This window comes from Stenella coeruleoalba, assembly GCF_951394435.1.
Source record: "Stenella coeruleoalba genome assembly, chromosome: 6".
NCBI lineage: Eukaryota > Metazoa > Chordata > Mammalia > Artiodactyla > Delphinidae > Stenella > Stenella coeruleoalba.
In genome coordinates this window covers 1,366,046-1,385,255 of record NC_137151.1, presented here as the reverse complement: position 1 = coordinate 1,385,255, position 19,210 = coordinate 1,366,046, and the positions used below count along the sequence as shown (strand labels likewise).

At 39.4% G+C, this 19,210-nt stretch overlaps 1 protein-coding gene across 2 annotated transcripts in view; it reads right to left on the bottom strand.

The window, feature by feature from the left end:
- Positions 1–19,210, bottom strand: part of PTPN4 (protein tyrosine phosphatase non-receptor type 4) — a 178,229-nt gene that overhangs the window by 32,307 nt on the left and 126,712 nt on the right. For both annotated transcript variants that reach the window (XM_079923967.1, XM_079923966.1), the window contains exons 14-15: positions 12,428–12,553; positions 10,537–10,695 (exon numbers count right to left, since the gene is read on the bottom strand). In XM_079923967.1, the coding sequence (XP_079780093.1) occupies positions 10,537–10,695; positions 12,428–12,553 (285 nt within the window). The remainder of the gene's footprint in view (positions 1–10,536; positions 10,696–12,427; positions 12,554–19,210) is intronic.

Sequence of the window (19,210 nt, the reverse complement as noted above, 5' to 3'; positions counted from 1 at the left end):
CCAAAGATCAATAAAACTAAAAGCTGGCTCTTTGAGAAGATAAACAAAATTGATAAACCATTAGCCAAACTCATCAAGAAAAAGAGGGAGAGGACTCAAATCAATAAAATTAGAAATGAAAAAGGAGAAGCTACAACAGACACCGCAGAAATACAAAGCATCCTAAGAGACTACTACAAGCAACTCTATGCCAAAAAAATGGACACCTGGAAGAAGTGGACAAAATCTTAGAAAGGTATAACCTTCCAAGACAGAACCAGGAAGAAATAGAAAATATGAACAGACCAATCACAAGTAATGAAATTGAAACTGTGATTAAAAATCTTCCAAGAAATAGAAGTCCAGGATCAGATGGCTTCACAGGTGAATTCTATCAAACATTTAGAGAAGAGCTAACACCCATCCTTCTCAAACTCCTCCAAAAAACTGCAGAGGAACGAACACTCCCAAACTCATTCTATGAGGCCACCCATCACACTGATACCAAAATCAGACAAAGATACTACCAAAAAAGAAAATTACGGACCAATATCACTGATGAATATAGATGCAAAAATCCTCAACAAAGTACTAGCAAACAGAATCCAACAACACATTAAAAGCATCATACACCATGATCAAGTGGGGTTTATTCCAGGAATGCAAGGATTCTTCAATATACGCAAAACAATCAATGTGATACACCATATTAACAAACTGAAGAAGAAACACCATATGATCATCTCAATAGATGCAGAAAAAGCTTCTGACAACATTCAATACCCATTTACGATAAAAACTCTCCAGAAAGTGGGCACAGAGGAAACCTACCTCAACATAATAAAGGCCGTATACGACAAACCCACAGCAAACATCATTCTCAATGGTGAAAAACTGAAAGCATTTCCTCTAGGATCAGGAACAAGACAAGGGTGTCCACTCTCACCACTGTTATTCAACATAGTTTTGGAAGTCCTAGCCACGGTAATCAGAGAAGAAAAAGAAATAAAAGGAATACAAATTGGAAAAGAAGAAGTAAAACTGTCACTGTTTGCAGATGACATGATACTACACATAGAGAATCCTGAAGATGCCACCAGAAAACTACTAGAGCTAATCAATGAATCTGGTAAAGTTGCAGGATACAAAATTAATGCACAGAAATCTCTGGCATTCCTACATGCTAATGATGAAAAATCTGAAAGAGAAATTAAGGAAACACTCCCATTTACCATCGCAACAAAAAGAATAAAATACCTAGGAATAAACCTACCTAGGGAGACAAAAGACCTGTATGCAGAAAACTATGACACTGCTGAAAGAAGTTAAAGATGATACCAACAGCTGGAGAGATATACCATGTTCTTGGATTGCAAGAATCAATATTGTGAAAATGACTATACTACCCAAAGCAATCTACAGATTCAATGCAATCCCTATCAAATACCAATGGCATTTTCTACAGAACTAGAACAAAAAAATCTTAAAATCTGTGTGGAGACACAAAAGACCCCGAGTAGCCAAAGCGGTCTTGAGGGAAAAAAACGGAGCTGGAGGAATCAGACTCCCTGATTTCAGACTATACTACAAAGTTACAATAATCAAGAAAATATGGTACTGGCACAAAAACAGAAATATAGATCACTGGAACAAGATAGAAAGCCCAGAGATAAACCCATGCACCTATGGTCAACTAATCTATGACAAAGGAGGCAAGGATATACAATGGAGAAAGGACAGTCTCTTCAGTAAGTGGTGCTGGGCAAACTGGACAGCTGAATGTAAAATGAAATTAGAACACTTCCTAACACCATATACACAAATAAACTCAAAATGGATTAGAGACCTAAATGTAAGACCGGACACTATAAAACTCTTAGAGGAAAACACAGGAAGAACACTCTTTGACATAAATCACAGAAAGATCTTTTTTGATCCACCCCCTAGAATGGAAATAAAAACAAAAATAACAAATAGGACCTAATGAAACAAAAGCTTTCGCAAAGCCAAGGAAACTACAAACAAGATGAAAAGACAACCCTCAGAATGGGAGAAAGTATTTGCAAACAAATCAACGGACAAAGGATTAATCTCCAAAATATATAAACAGCTCAAGCAGCTCAATATTAAAAAAACAAAAAACCCAATCCAAATATGGGCAGAAGACCTAAATAGACATTTCTCCCAAGAAGACATACAGATGGTCAAGAAGCACATGAAAAGCTGCTCAACATCACTAATTATTAGAGAAATGCAAATCAAAACTACAATGAGGTATCACCTCACACCAGTTAGAATGGGCATCATCAGAAAATCTACAAACAGCAAATGCTGGAGAGGGTGTGGAGAAAAGGGAACCCTCTTGCACTGTTGGTGGGAATGTAAATTGATACAGCCACTGTGGAGAACAGCATAGAGGTTCATTAAAAAACTAAAAATAGAACTACCGTGTGACCCAGCAATCCCACTGCTGGGCATATACCCAGAGAAAACCATAATTCAAAAAGACACATGCACCCCAATGTTCACTGCCGCACTATTTACAATAGCCAGGTCATGGAAGCAACCTAAATGCCCATCGACAGAAGAATGGATAAAGAAGATGTGGTACACATATACAATGGAACATTACTCAGCCATAAAAAGGAAGGAAATTGGGTCATTTGTAGAGACGTGGATGGATCTAGAGACTGTCATACAGAGTGAAGTAAGTCAGAAAGAGAAAAACAAATATCGTATATTAATTCATATATGTGGAACCTAGAAAAATGGAACAGATGAACCTGTTTGCAGGGCAGAAATTGAGACACAGATGTTTAGAACAAATGTATGGACACTGAGGGGGGAAAGCAGCAGGGGGTGGTGGTGTGATGAAGTGGGAGATTGGGATTGACATGTATACACTAATATGTATAAAATAGATAACTAACAAGAACCTGCTGTATAAAAAAATAAAATAAAATTCAAAAATTGAAAAACAAAAACAACCGAGCACCCTGCATGTAGTAACAAGGTGAGTTTTTCACGAAGGCCAGAAGGGGGAACCAGTGGTTCAAAACTTGGACCCCAGGAAGCCTGCGTCCGTGGAAGTCATGGAGGTTAAGGGACCAGGCAAGGCGAAAACGGTTCTCGTCAAGAGTACTGATCACCACAGGGGTTATTATTTACCTCTGAGGTGGGAGGAGGTCCTCTGGGGAAATAGAAACATTATTATCCCACTGCCTAAGGGCAGAGGAAAGAGTTGCCAGCTGCTGTGGTAACCAGGCACAAGCTTCAGCCAGATCCTGCTTATTTTAGTTGACTGATGACTGACACCCAAGACACAGCTGTAAGGTCTTGAGGAAGCAAAACTGTATTAGATCATATTATTGTTCAAAGTTACCCTCTACTCCTCCCTGGCTGACATCACGCTTGGCCATATGACTTGCTCTAGCCAATGAAATGTGAGTAGCCTCTTTTGAAAGGAAGCTCTGTATTTCTCTCTTCCCTCAGCCAGGAGACCAGCCAAGTCCCAAACAGGGGCTGCGGTCAGTCTGGGCCCTAGAATGACCATGACGTGCAGCAGACCCACAGGTGATCCACCACGTATGCAGAATGTAAGAGAGAAAGAACCCTTGTAGCTGTATGTCACTGTAAGTTGGGGGAATGTGCTACCAGAGCATAATTTAGCCCAAGATAACTAACACAGAGGTTACTGCCAGAGTGGCTCTTGGAAACATATGCTCCCCTTGGTAGAGAAGCTGTGAACTTCTTGAGAGACTTGCTGCTAGACACGTGACAGATGTGGTAGCGATGCTAAAATCTGCTTAGCACCAAGGGCGTCAGCCAGGATTAACGATGAATGGTCTCACTTCCCCTAAGAGAAAATATAGCCCTCCTCCAACTGCATAATCTAGTGTAAAATATAATCACTAAATACGCAGTGAACAATAATAACCACTCGGCTTTCTACCCAGAAGTCTTCAGGGCACAAAATGCTCTAGCTTCTGATAAGTCTATGAGGACTGCATCAGAGAGCACACCTCCCCTTTTCAGCCAAAGCTTCTCTGAGGTCTACCTTGATGGCCAGAGATTCCAGATCCCAAACATACTAGTTTTTATTCTGCTCATTTCAACTGCCAAGAACCCAAGCCTCTATAAGGCGATGCATTCAAGCGCTGCTTGTGCAAGAAACTGCTAGGAGAGAGCTGCGTGCCTTGGCCATGGCCTGCTGCAGGGACCAGGGCAGACAGAGGTGGGCAACCCTTGGTACAGCCTCTGCGTGCCTTGGCCATGGCCTGCTGCAGGGACCAGGGCAGACAGAGGCGGGCAACCCTTGGTACAGCCTCCGATGGGAAATCTCTAACAAGCAGCTGGTCAGAAGCCTCCAAGACTTTACGAAAGCTGGACGTCACTGGACTCCACATGGATCAACCAATAGGTCTCATCCCTTACTCAGGACTAAGTATAACCACTCAGGCAAGGCAAAGAGAAGCTTTCCTCTAGTTTTGCATACAGTTGCCACACCTGGGAAATGTTCAGTCTCAAAACTAAAGGTCTGGGGCTTCCCTGGTGGCACAGTGGTTAAGAATCCGCCTGCCAATGCAGGGGACACGGGCTCGAGCCCTGGTCCAGGAAGATCCCACATGCTGCGGAGCAACTAAGCCCGTGCGCCACAACTACTGAGCCTGCGCTCTAGAGCCCGCAAGCCACAACTACTGAGCCCGCATGCTACGACTACTGAAGCCTGCGCACCTAGAGCCCATGCTCCCAACAAGAGAAGCCACCGCAGTGAGAAGCCTGCACACTGCAACGAAGAGTAGGCCCCACTCGTTGCAACCAGAGAAAAGCCTGTGTGCAGCAATGAACAGCCAAAGATAAAATAAATAAAATAAAATAAATAAATTTTTATAAAAACCAAAGGCCTTGGGGGAAGAGTATAAGGTTGAGATCAGGTGGGAATGGAGTCAGAACAACTTTATTCTTGGTTCAGATAACAGTCTAAGCACAGCACCAAGACAAACAACAGGGACAAACCCCAGCCTGCTGTGCAGCCCAGTATCTAAGCGAGCCAGGCCTGGTGGGCAGGGGTACCATGATGGCAACACTCAGCTGCAAGAGAGGGACGGCACTGACACCACGGGACATTCTGCTAGACTGCTGAGTCTGCGTTTCCAGGGTTAGAGACCCGGCGTATACAGTCCAAAAAGCTCCAGAAGTGATTTTTATTATCTACTTCCTGATTAGAAATCACTGTACAGGAACAGTGGTTGCAGATTCATGGCTTGTGGGCCAATTTTTGCCAACATACATTTGGCCTGTTCACTTTAAAAATGTGAGTTGACTACATTTTAAAAATTACATACAAAATCTGGATTTCCAGAATGAAAAATGTGGAAGCTTTGGAAAGAATAGACCTGCATTACAGGTTGCCAACAACTGGAAAAAGCCAAGTGGTAGCTGCTGCCTTTAGACGGGCCACAGGCATTCCAGGCCACATGAATCCCACCCAGTGTTACTTGCCGGACTCCAATGGGTATCTGAATACACCCTCTCCTTTACTCATTTGAAGTCCACAAGAAGACCCAGATAGGAAGAGAGTCCAAGCGTAGAGGCTCGGGCTGGGATTTGAGCCAAGCTCTAAAGAAAGGGTGAGGAGAATGGAGTACAGGCAGAGGGTCAGCCACGATCTAAGAGAGGAAAGGGTGATATAATTTTGGATTTCAGGACAGGTGCTACCTGCCTTCTCTCATTGTTTTATGTAACTTTCTCGTTAAGGTAACTTCACAGAGAGTGATGGACAAGCTCTCCATGGGCCTGGTCACTGCAGAGGTTAAGGTTGGTCTGGGGAGCTTTTTCACAAACTAATTATGCACTCTCCCAGTAATCCTGGTGACAATTTCCCCTTCCTGTGTTTCCAGCTTCAATAACCAAACACACTCTCTTTCTGTCTATCTGTCTATCTACCTATCTAACTACTGTCTATAAAAGTAATCAAGAATATCAACACAGACTTCTAAAATTCTTATTTTGGGCAAAAGGTATCAATTACATTTTAAAGACATACTCATATTAACTCAATTTATCGTAACAAATAACTTCCCTGTTCATATTTAATGTATAAGTATCATACGAAGTCAATCTACTAAACAATTATCTAGGAAGATGACTTTCATAGGTAAACCATGTGTTGTAATTTGAGATTATAATACATTTAAAATAATACCATGCAATAGGCCAGTTCTTTAAAAAGGTACCACTGGGAATTCCCTGGCAGTCCACTGGTTAGGACCTGGCGTTTTCACTGCCGGGGCCTGGGTTCGATCCCTGGTCGGGGATCCAGGGGAACCAGGACCCTACCCACAAGCTGCATGGAGCGGCCAAAAAATTATTTATTTTTAAATTTTATTTATTTATTTATACAGCAGGTTCTTATTAGTTATCTATTTTATACATATTATTGTGTACATGTCAATCCCAATCTCCCAATTCATCTGCAGCCAAAAAATTTTTTTTAATTAAAAAGGTACTATTTCTAGGCTAAAACATAAACAAACAAATAAACAAAAACTACCAAGGAAAACAGAATGAAAAGACATCACATACTTGGAAAGAACAACCAGGCAGCATAGTGGGACACAGCCCCACTAGAAATAACAGCTGGCACCTGAGAGAAGGGACCTATAACCTAAAAGAAGACGAGCATCTACTATCAGATGGTTTAGACAGGACTAGGGAAATAGGAACCAAAGAAAGAAGTAGGGATCAAGGCTGTGCCTGGAGTCTTACAAGTAGAGGTAGTCATTTGGCGTTAAATATGGGAGCTGGAAAAAATCTGTCATAGGGAGAGTGTAGAAAATATAGTTCCAAAGAGATTATTGTAATTACTCATAAAAAAGAAAAATGAGCAGGATAAACTCTTAAAACTGTAAATTAAAAAAAAATGCTGCCAAAGGTTTAACTGTACAAATACACCCTTCATACAAGCATAAAGTTTATTCTAATTTAAGACTAGAAAACAAAAACCATATTCTTGGTAGACACTAATACAAACTTGCCAGGAATGATGGCTCCTTTTAAAACCTTATTTTCTAAAATACATACCAGCAGCTCTTGTCTCACTCAATTACAATCACTAGCGTCATCCAAGTCTTCACTGGGCATTTACCCCTGCCATACTTATGTTCCGTAAGATACAGATAAAATTCTGGTTCAAAATTCAGGCTTCTTGATACTTTGGCTAATTTATAGTGACATTCAGAGTATTTCAAAGTAAACACCATTTCAGACTGATTACTAATTGATGCTCAAGGCAATTAAAGTGCATAGAAACTCCCGGGGATATGATTAATAGAATAGAACTGAAAATGTCATATTATTCTATCAGTAGGAATCTACTCCAGAACCAAGGTCCCAGACCTGAGATTCCTGGTTTCAGCCAAAGTCCAAGTCTCTGACCTCAGCTCCCAACTGCAAGTAAGGGAGGCTTTTGCCAGAGGTGGACTGCAGGTAAGTACGCTGCAGAGCAGCAGCCCAGGGATCCGTGCTTAGTCCTGCCACCACAGGTACGGCATCTAACAGGGTGCGCCCTCTGAGGCCCCATGGCTCAACACTCCTTCCACTCCACCCCCTTTGCTTCTCTTATTTCCTTGTCCTACAGCAGCCTAGTATTTGCATGGTCCATGATATATCACTAGACCTGATCAAGGCTGGCATGGGAGTTGGGTTACGCTGAGCCTGCAGGTGAAGTTATCAGTGCCAGTAGCTCAGAGGGGCAGAGGGAAGGCAAAGCTTTCAGGACGAAGCAAAAGGAATTGATTAGGTTGGATAAAGATAAGACTGGAACGGGACAGTCTAGGAAAGAATAGCTCAGGGAACTGGATTTAACATTTGAGGATTATGAAATCTGCATAGTCTCTGGTGATTAGGAACTGAAGGATGAAGTTGAGAACATGGGGAATTCCTCTCTGTGTTCAACCAGATATCCACACTTCAAACATACAACAGATAAATGGTTGTTAAAACTGTCAATCAAGCCAGGTGGGCCAAAGCTTTCCTGACTTGTTTTCAGTCCAGGTGGCTGTAAGTTTCCTCATGAGTGCTTCAAGGTCAGCAGTGAGGCAGCTTCCTCTGCACTCAAAACAGTTCTCTGTTGCAGCTGTTAGCAATCTGTATCATAATAAAAAATAAAACCGTATCCATCCCACTCACACACTTTGCAATTATTTTGTAGAAATACCTGAGCTTCCCTGTTACGTCTTAGCATTGTGGTGGGAATTTATTTATTTTTTAATCTGTTAAGTATTTTAAAATTAATTTAGGGCTAATGTTTATCTCAGAAAAATCACGAACTAAAAACGGTCTAATTTTCTGTGGATCATTTAAAGAAAGGAAGGAAATGGTAGGATGTAACCTCAATCATCCCTGCCTACAAACAGTAATTTTAAGCAGTACAACAGCCTCCTGTTTGCTTCCACAGTAAACACACCTGCGAATTAATAGCGTTTTCTCCTTGGGAAGTGGGCAAGCTCACCCAGTGCCTGAAGTCAGGCTCACCTGAACGCCCCTGGACTCCCTCAAAGAGCAGGAAACTGGTGAGATATCGCAACATCAATTTCAATGCATTGTGCTACGCTGAAATGCTCTGTGCTTAATCCAACATATTGTTTGCATTCTTTTCACATTTGGCCAATGTAAAACTAAAATCTATGGATTCCAAGTTGAAAAATATTTCCTCTAAATTGAAAAAAAAAAATCAACAAAGCCTTGTCCAGGATACACAGTTCTACAGAGTGGCTCAGGTAAGAAAACCCGAGTTTTAGCTCTATAAATTGGGACAAATGCTGTTAGTGTGGCTCTCTCATCTGTAAAGGGGGGCTATATAGCTTTCCTATTTTATTGAGTTCTCTTGAATACAACAATGAGATAATTTATGAAAAAGCTGACTGTAAGCTACCAATGTAAGTTATTTTTATTAGTTTACCATTAAGCTTGTCTTTTCAGAACTCTCTCATTATTCTTAAGGTGAGGATTGGCTGAATTTCCAACGCAGTGTTACAGATTCAAAACTGAATACAAATACTTAAGCTTCATAAAACAGATGTCCAAAGAGAAAGCCCCAAGCATTTGAAATTCTGGTGGACTGGGCAGGGGAAGAAAAACTCTGCATGGTTCCAACCTATCCTGAACCTCCTCCTCCACTTCAGGTCAGGAAAAGAGAACAAAGGTATTCTGAAGAGGTAAGTGATTTGGGGGGTTTGTGAATCTATAAAATTTATGAAAGGAAATACTCAATTGTATGCATAGGCAGATGTGTATGGGCTCTACGGAAAGGGCTCTACAAAAACTAGACTGAGATCATGTGGTCAGGCCCCAGGAGTGACACCGTTCTGTCTGTGATGACACGGACTTTGTGATTCCTCCAAGTGGTCGGCTTTCATGTGCCGAAAGCATGTCATTTGAAAATTTAATCAGTTAACATTTCAATCACGTCTTTAATTACTGTACTTTTTAAAGTTTTAGAAGTAGAAAATACATGCTTATTAAAAATCAAAAAGTTTAGAGTTATAATTTTTAAAGTAATATAACATTAAATTCCCACCAATCCTAACTCCTGTCCACCCATGCTCCACAGGTGTCACTGTGCAGTGTATAGTTTTCTATTCCTCCAACCTTTAAAATGTCCACACACAATCCAAATCCTTCACCCAGATACACGTTAGCCAGACTAAACGCCCACTGGTACCGACAGCTTGGCCGCCTTCCCTGCTGGCGCCCACAGAGGACAGCAGTCGCTCCTACAGACCAGGCGCGCTTTCCTGGAGCACCTACAGCTGCTGTGCTGGCCACTCCACCTGCTCTCCATCACTCAGACCCACCCTTTCTTCAACCCGCATCACGTTCACTGTATCTGAAACCCCTTTTTCCTCCTCAGCAATTAATGAATCCTCTTACCTACCTATGTATCTTATAAAGTATTTTACTTTTTTTCTAACTCTTGCACTGTATTTTTACTTGCATATGAACTAACTGTATTATATGAACCAATAAATCAAGACTGCCTATTAATGGGAGGTAAGTATGTTGTGCATTAAACTGATATACTGAATTATGAAGTTTAATTTATGCATCAACTTGTAATGAGATAGGAGTGAATTTTAGAATGAGGTATGCACACGTTCTGTAACTTATTTTCAATGTGATGTTCTCCCTTGCTAATTCATCTCCCCAACACTGTCTATTCATCCTTATGGTTCCCTTCCTGAAAAATATTAAGAAAACTCTACCTTTCATCACCTTACTGCCTGACCACAGTGATGCATTTATCTACAGAAATATGTAACAATGTGCACTAAAAGTTCAAGAATATACAGAGCCAACAAAATAATAGCAGCGATTTTGTGGGGTGGGGGTCACCAAGACCTTCAGGAACAAATAAGCACATTTACAAATATATAAGTTTTTAAAACATCACATAAAGTCTTGTATCAAATACTATAATTTCCCAGGTTATTTCAAATGAAACAATTTGGGGCATTATTCCTCATAAAAAGGAAGCTAAATGCAAAAAGGCCTTACGGAGATGATTCCAAAACAATGCTGTTAGCTTGCGTGGAAGATGGAGACCGATGCCTCGCGAACGCCTCGCCGGGGCAGGTGTGAACCACGTGGCCGACCAAATGGCCCACTGAAGACGGCCGTAACCTGGTTCCCTCTTGGGTGAATGCAGAATTTCGGCTACGAGAAGAGGAACAAACACTGAGTAAAAACGTACTGTAACTCAGTATGTTCAAGTTTCTTTCTTATATGATCGCAGTAGAAAGTGGGTGTGTGTTTTTAAGACTGACCACATTTTACTAAGCTGAGTCTCTGACAAAGACACTATGGTAGAAACAGAAAAAACACAGAATAGGAAGTCAAAAGATCTGAGCTAGAGTTAGCAATCTGCCACGGGGATTTTATCTATTTCAATCATCCATTATCCCCACCAACCTTAATGTTTCTAGGTTTCAGTCACTACAAATGTGCGTCTTAATCAGCATTTACAAAATAAAAGGAGAGAACCCAATAATTCAGAAATATCCTCTGGTCTGAATTCTGTTTTAACCCTTTAATAAATACTTTTATTTATGGGATTTTCTATAATTTCTAAGACTAGAGATACTGAATACCGTATTTCCATCTTCATAAGTGACACAGTCACTTTAGGATTTAGGGAAAGAACAATTTTCTTCATATCATACATAAAATTGTTTCATTAACAGAAAGTCTGATCAGAGTTAGTGACAATTAATTAATTCAACCATCTGGTTTAAATTTGATGTGTCTTCCATAATTTGCTGTAATTGTTTAGTGGGGTACTGGTAACAAATAAGGAACGGCTGGCTGGAAAAGGGACCAGAGAAAGAAGGTTCTGGATCTTCTCCAACAAGCTGATTAGCCTTTGAATTTATATGCAGTCTATTATAAAAAAGATGGCTCAGCACTCTGCAATTAGCAAGACACTGCACCAACTTTTGAGTCTATTTTGTTTCTAAGCAGTGACGAAGACACCTAGCTATTAGGTAACCTGCTGTGAACCAAGCTGTTTGTGCACACACTTTACTTCCAATATGGTAGGAATTTACTCTTAAGCTGGCAAACACCCATCAGTGAAACAACTTGTAGAATTTAGTGCACATTTATTGAACATGAATGTGTATGAAATATGTCCAGAGGAAGACTTCTTTAAATATTATATTCCATGCCAAAATTCAAATATTTCTTATATCAACCTTTTGGGTTAACAAGGACGGTCAGTGTGGTGACATTCATTTTGTTATCATTATCTTAATCACATACGTATAATACATACAACACACTTGTTAACATTATGAAATGAAGATAACATCTTTGGCCAGTACACGTTTATTATCTTATTATTACTACCTACACCCAAGCATCCAGCTTTTGTGAGAAATGCTAGGATGAAGTGCATACACAGTAAGTGCTGAGTAACATGTGCTTCTCAGCTGAGCTATGGCTGAGCTGGTGGGAACTGAGGCTGGAAATCCCTTTTCCTAGACCACAGACACTGGCACAGCAGAAGCAGGGTAGGAGCTTCAGCAAGAGAATCACAACACTTAGCATGTTCAAATAATATGCACTCTCCTCGAAATTATGCTGGAGAGACATATGGAAAAGACTCATGTCAGCTACAACCATATTCCCAGATTTTAAGTCTACTAATAGGCCTTGATATATTGGCTAGTGACCCTGACTGTGGAAGTCAGCTTTGTAGTTAAGTGAGCATCTTTATGTCATGCTCTGCTTACACACTGAGCTCCAGGCTGAGAGGAAATAATGCCTTGGAGCAACGAAAATCATGTCTAACTGAAAAATTTTAATTTTACATATTATAATCTTCAGGCAATGGAAACATACAGCCAAACATTTAGAAATTAGCAAAACGTACACCTGATGTACTTACTGATTTGGAGTGCCAGGTGGGGATCGCGATGGAAGGCTTTGTGTTTCCAACCTGTCATCAGATAGTGAATTCCTGCTTACTACTTCCCAATCCATTAATTTCCGTGCCAAGGGCTTACTTGGGGATCTGGAGTAATAATTTAAATAATATGCAAAAAATTTTATTTTTTACCCCAAACTATGTACCAAACCTTACAGTTTGTCCTAATACATCATATTCTAGATGAGTAAACACAACACGTTTATTTACAAGAAATTAATGCATTTGGAGGCTACTTACCAAACAATTTCCTAAGAAAGGAAATCTGCTTTATATGAAGAAAGAAGGCAAGAAAAAGTAGGAAAGAGAATAGGGAAGAGGAGAAAAACGAAAGAAACAAAGAAAGAAAGACGAAAGGAAAAAAACAATGGAATCGTTGGCTATCAAGCTTTCCCAGATACTGCCAACATTATATTTTAGACATTGTCTGTCTCTGTCCCAGCGTCTCTGGGACTTGAGCTTATCTTGTGGTGTTTTAAACAATTCCTAACACATCATCTCCTGAGTGTCCTTAAACCTAAACCCTGGCCCTCTGCCTCAATGAGGACAAGATAAAAATGATAATTGTGTATATTTTATTTATAAATTTTCCCCTTTTATATACAGTAGGTCAGTGGGTTTTTTTCTTTTCTTTTCTTCTTTAGGAAACATTTGGAAGGTTAATTATTTTGTCTCATGGTGGGGAGTAGCGTATGTTTTCTAACCTGTATATTGTCAGTTATTATAGTGATAAAGAGAGTAAATGATCTTTTCAGAAAAGATATTGATCCTTACTGAGGTCAAAAACCCTTAGAATTTTAGGTGAATTAGCAACTGAAGTCATTTTTTATGCAAATTCAAAAAGTGGCCAAAGTGGAAAATACATGATATCTATTTAAATGCCTAGCTTTTTGACATGCAGAGTTCATATGAAGGTTAATACAATGAATTAAGCAAATTACATAAAAACACATAATATATCAGCTTCTAAACTTAGACAGTTTTATATTTCAGTAATAACTCACTGAAGCACATACAAACAGACTAAACTACAAAGCATGGTAACACTGACCACGAGTACTCAAGAAAATTTACATACATAGTAGGAAGCATTAAAACAATGAGTGGGGGGCTTCCCTGGTGGTGCAGTGGTTAAGAATCCATCTGCCAATGCAGGGGACACGGGTTTGAGCCCTGGTCAGGGAAGATCCCACATGCCACGGAGCAACTAAGCCCGTGCACCACAAGTACCGAGCCTGTGCTCTAGAGTCCACGAGCCACAACTACTGAGCCTGCGTGCCACAACTGCTGAAGCCTGTGCGCCTAGAGCCTGTGCTTCGCAACAAGAGAAGCCACTGCAATGAGAAGCCCGCACACCGCAACTAGAGAGAGCCTGTGCACAGCAACAGAGACCCAACGCAGCCAAAAATAAATAAATAAATTTATTTTTAAAAAAAAACAACAATGAGTGGGGACCATCAATCCTAGCTTTGACCTTCCCACAGACAAACCACTTAAGTTTCTACATCTAAATATCAAAATTTACTAGTAAAATGTATGCTCCTACGGTCCTTCCCTACCTTCTGAAATGATCTATGAGTATCTACATTTTCAGTGGAATGTTTTAGTTTATTCATTTTACTAAACCACAAGTAACTTAAATTACTTCTGAATCTAAAGCACACAAATGCCCTATCATTTCATGTATTCATAGCTAAAATCTTTTTAGTTTGGCCTAATGATGTTGCTTTTTTTTCTTTTATTTATTTTTAAATTGAAATATAGTTGACTGACATCTCCTTAATTTAAGAACATTGAACATTTTCTAAAAGAGATGTAATCAATTTTTTTAAAAAGTCATTGAGTCAGATTTCATTTCTCATAAGTGAATCTGAAGTCATTAAAACATAAACATTTCCCATTACCATGAGTTTAAATTACAGGATTTTCTGATTTGAAGACAAGTCAGGATACCATTTAGTCTAACCACCTCATCAGTCACAATAAAATAAAAATAAAGTATATTATCTCATGCATTAGATTTTTTAAATGAAGTAAAGATTACTAAAATAAACAGCATTTATGGCTCTTCTATTAATGTTAGTAAACAGATTACTCACATATTGGATTATTAAATGTAAACTGTTTAAGTGAGTTCACTAGCCACAGTCAGGAGATCAACTATTTTCATTTTCTAAAAGAGGGAAAGAGTCATTTGAAGGAGGAAAAAAATCCAGTTATACTCACCTAATACAAAGCATCAGAACACTTTACCGTTGTTAATAAACTAAACATGGTTGGAAATGCTTTGCATTTAAAACTAAATTTCAAGGTATTTTATTAACAGTTTTAACCTCAGAGACCCACCCACTCAAGCTTGCTGTCTATGTTTCCTGTTGAGTGTGGAAACTTCAGAGAAAAAAATACCACACTTCATCAGTGTTTGCAATGTGGTAAATTTATTTTCTGACCATGGCACCTTATTTTTCTGTTGCATGGGAACATTCTTTTGCTTTCTTCTTAGATATTATATGATAACTGAAAAAGTCTGAAAGCAATTCAAAGAGTTGATGTATCAGAAAAATAAGTTAACATTTATTATTGCTGAAAAAAACAACCTTACATAAAAAGTTTAAGGAGAAATCTTTTCTAACTATTTATACTGCCAACTAAAATTCCAAGGAGTGGACAAGAATTCTAGAATTCTCTAATACTCTAACAGAATAATTTAATAATTGCTAAAACCATTAGGGTATTTTGATAGATATGCATCAGATCATCACAATCCCAGAAAAGCTTAGTCTTTCAGAGCTAATGGGATCATTAGAACAGTACTTGTCCTAGATGATGACTTATTATTTCAAAGTAGATTCATACAATTCCAGCACAACAAAAGAAACAGGAAGTTATTTGGGGCCCATCATATTGGAATTTTATCTCTACTACTCACTGAATAATGCATATTTGTTTTATAAGATAACCTGTTAAACAATTTCACATTTTAATAATGCATATATAAAATGAAGAACTATCTGACTGGTGACTATCATACTAAGTGAAGTAAGTCAGACAGAGAAAGACAAATATCATATGATACCACTTATATGTGGAATCTTAAAAAAAATGATATAAATAAACTTATTTACAAAACAGAAACAAACTCACAGACTTAGAAAATGAGCTTATGGTTACCAGGCAGAGAAAAGTGGGGGAGGAGAGATAGACTGGGGCTTGGGATTCCCATGTACACACTGCTATATTTTAAATAGATAACCAGGGACTTCCCTGGTGGTCCAGTGGCTAAGACTCCACGCTCCCAATGCAGGGGGCCTGGGTTCAATCCCTAGTCAGGGAACTAGCTCCCATATACCGCAACTAAGAGTTCACATGCCACAACTAAGACCCGGTGCAGCCAAATAAATAAATAGATATATAGATAGATAGGCAGGTAACCAACAAGGGCCTACTGCATAGCACAGGGAGTTCTGTTCAATATTCTGTAATAACAGAAATGGAAAAAGAATTTGAAAATGAAGATACTTGTATATGTGTAACTGAATCACTTTGCTGTACACCTGAAACTAACGCAACACTGTTAATCAACTATACTCCAATATAAAATAAAATTTAAAAAAAATTTTTTTAAATATTAAATTTAAAACATAAATAAACAATAAAATAAAATAAAATGCATTGGGAACTGCTCTGGAAAAAAAAATGAACTAGTAAGATGCAGGTGTAACTATCTGTATACCTTTCAAAATCTGATATGCTCAAAATATTAAAGCATTTACACATATAAATAAAGGAAGTCATTTGCATGTGATATTAACATTAATATATAAACACACCTATGACTTGGTATTCATATTAGGATATCATGTTACAGTAGAACTAGTTATGAAATCATGTTCAGTATTTTTACAAATATCAAGCAAGACAAACAGTTAAGCTTCTTGTTAGGAAAAGAATAAAAAAGTGCAAGTATTTTGTTATGGTGCTATTTTAACAGAAGAATCAGAAAAATATTTACTTTGATTTTAACAAGTCTGAAAGGAGTGTTGCAAAAAAGTTATAGTACTAAGAACTAGAATAAATATGTACATTTTAAGTTAAAACAAAGTTGATAGGAAGTAAACTATTCCTTTCTCAAGAGCAATTTCAAGGAAAATGGTTTCAAATTAACATTTTACTGTACATTTTACCTTTGTACAGGTCCTTAATACTTTCAAACTGGAAACAAGAGTATCTATGAGGGCTTCCCTGGTGCGCAGTGGTTGGGAGTCCGCCTGCCGATGCAGGGGACACGGGTTCGTGCCCCGGTCTGGGAAGATCCCACATGCCGTGGAGCGGCTGGGCCCGTGAGCCATGGCCACTGAGCCTGCGCGTCGGGAGCCTGTGCTCCGCAAAGGGAGAGGCCACAACAGTGAGAGGCCCGCGTACAGCAAAAAAAAAAAAAAAAAAAAAAAGTATGACTGTGGAAAGGAGGAATTTGAGTAATTTCAGTAGCTGTATCTATTGGGGCAGACATCTCTGTGTTTTTACTTTCTTTCTTTCTCCCTTCTGAAATAACCAAGCCACTAATATGACACCAAGATTTATATTTAATAGAGAAACTGACAATATTTCCCTCAATAAATCTAAAAATAAAGCCAAAATAAATCAATTTCAAAACTTTTTTGAACAAATGCTGAAATGAATTACATCATTCAAATTCAAGTTAAACTTATCACAGCAAAATGCTATATGCCCTGACCAGTGAAATCTTTCCTACATCAAGGCATTTTTCATTGACAATTTTCTGATTGGAGAGATCATTCATAGACAAATCAAGATGAGGGTAAGCCAGGAATGAAGGGGAAAAAAAAAAAACCCAAGTAAATTTTATTATTCAAACACATAAAAAATCATGTTCTAATGATTTTTTTGTTTCAAATGTCCTTACTCCAAGGAACTTGTAATATTATTTGTTTTTTATTTTTACAAGCATTCCAGGCACAGTGCTGGCACAGCCTCAGCCCCAGAAATGACTCTGACTGTGCACGCGGACCGGTGGCAGGACGAAGGGAAGGATCTAAAAGGACTTAAGTGTTTAAGATTTACTGACATGAATGACTGCAGATTTTTCAACATCGAAGAAAATTCCTATGATATGCTAAGTGATAAAAACAAGCAACAAAAAGTATGAAACAATGTTTAAAACAAATAAAATATAGACATACATATCAATATCTCTGTGAGTATATACATGGCAAAATCTTGAATAGTAAATACAAAACAATTTTAAATGATTGTGTTGGGGGTAACGATTTTTCTTTTTTCTTTTTTTTTTGCGGTACACGGGCCTCTCACTGTTGTGGCCTCTCCCGTTGCGGAGCACAGGCTCCGCGGCCATGGCTCACGAGCCCAGCCGCTCCGCAGCATGTGGGATCTTCCCGGACCAGGGCTCGAACCCGTGTCCCCTGCATCGGCAGGCGGACTCTCAACCACTGCGCCACCAGGGAAGCCCTACGATTTTTCTTTATGTTATTTGGCATTGTTGGAGCTTTAAAAAAAATTAGCCATCACTTGTGGAGCAATAAAGCAGTTTCTGCTTTTGGAGGAAAGAAAAAAACAGCCGCTTTTCACCCTAGAAACACAAAGCAGGAGGTCTTTCGGACAAAGACTAAGAGCAAAATTAAAGTCAAAAGCAAAATTCTCCACTTCTCGTTTATTAAAACTCTCAGGCCTCCACTGGCAGCAGACTCTAAGCTCATGACCTCTTTAAGGACTCACCCTCTCTAAGCTATTTTCACTGAAAATACACTGCTTCATTTAAAAAACATCTACCATACCCCACTCATTAGAGAACTGTGGCTACTGTGGTGAATTAAGACAGACAAACTCCCGTCCTCCTAGAGCTGACATCCTACCTAGTGAAGGAGACAGACAATAAATGGGATCATCTTTCACATGTGAGACAGGGAAGGGGTCAAGCTTCTCACGCAGAACAGCAAAAACTACCGCACAGAGGTTAAAAGTGTGGGTAAGAACCTGGGATGCCTGGTTAGAATCTTGCTGCATCCCTCACTCTCCGTACAATCTCAGGTAAATTATTCAAACTCGCTCAGTTTTCTCATCTGTAATGGATTTATTACCTCACTGAGTTTGGGGGTTGTGAGTTAATATACAAAAACTGCCTGGCACAGGTAAGTACAAAATAAGCATTAGCCATTATGAGATTAACTGGTCACCCTCTTCCACTCACATCCCCACAGAGTGATTCTATCCCAGCAGCCAGGCTAATCTCCCACCCTCCCCCATCTTTTTATTTTGGAACATTTCAAATATAAACAGAAGTAGAAAGAAGAGTTTGATAAACCCTGTGTACTCAGGCCCCAGGTTCAACAGCATCATCATGAGAATCCTGTTTCACCTCGCCCCCCAATTATTCTGAAGCAAATCCCAGAAACCATACGATACTTGTGGATACTTCAGTTTATCACTCTAAAGCACAAGAACTCTACCACATTTTTAAAATGCAAGTCAGTTTATATCCCTCCCATGCCCCCAGTCCCCCTGGCCTCCATTTACAATCCTAAGTCCTCACTGTTCCCAGCACAGGGCCACACAGACTCCGGCCGCTGCCTGCCTGTCTAGCCATCTCCTGGATCACTGCCATGCGCACCCTGCCCACTACTGGCTCCGGCCCAGGGCCTTCCCTGCCTCAGCCCTCACTATATGAGGCGCCTGCTCCACCAATCAGAGTGCAGCCTCCATGAGACT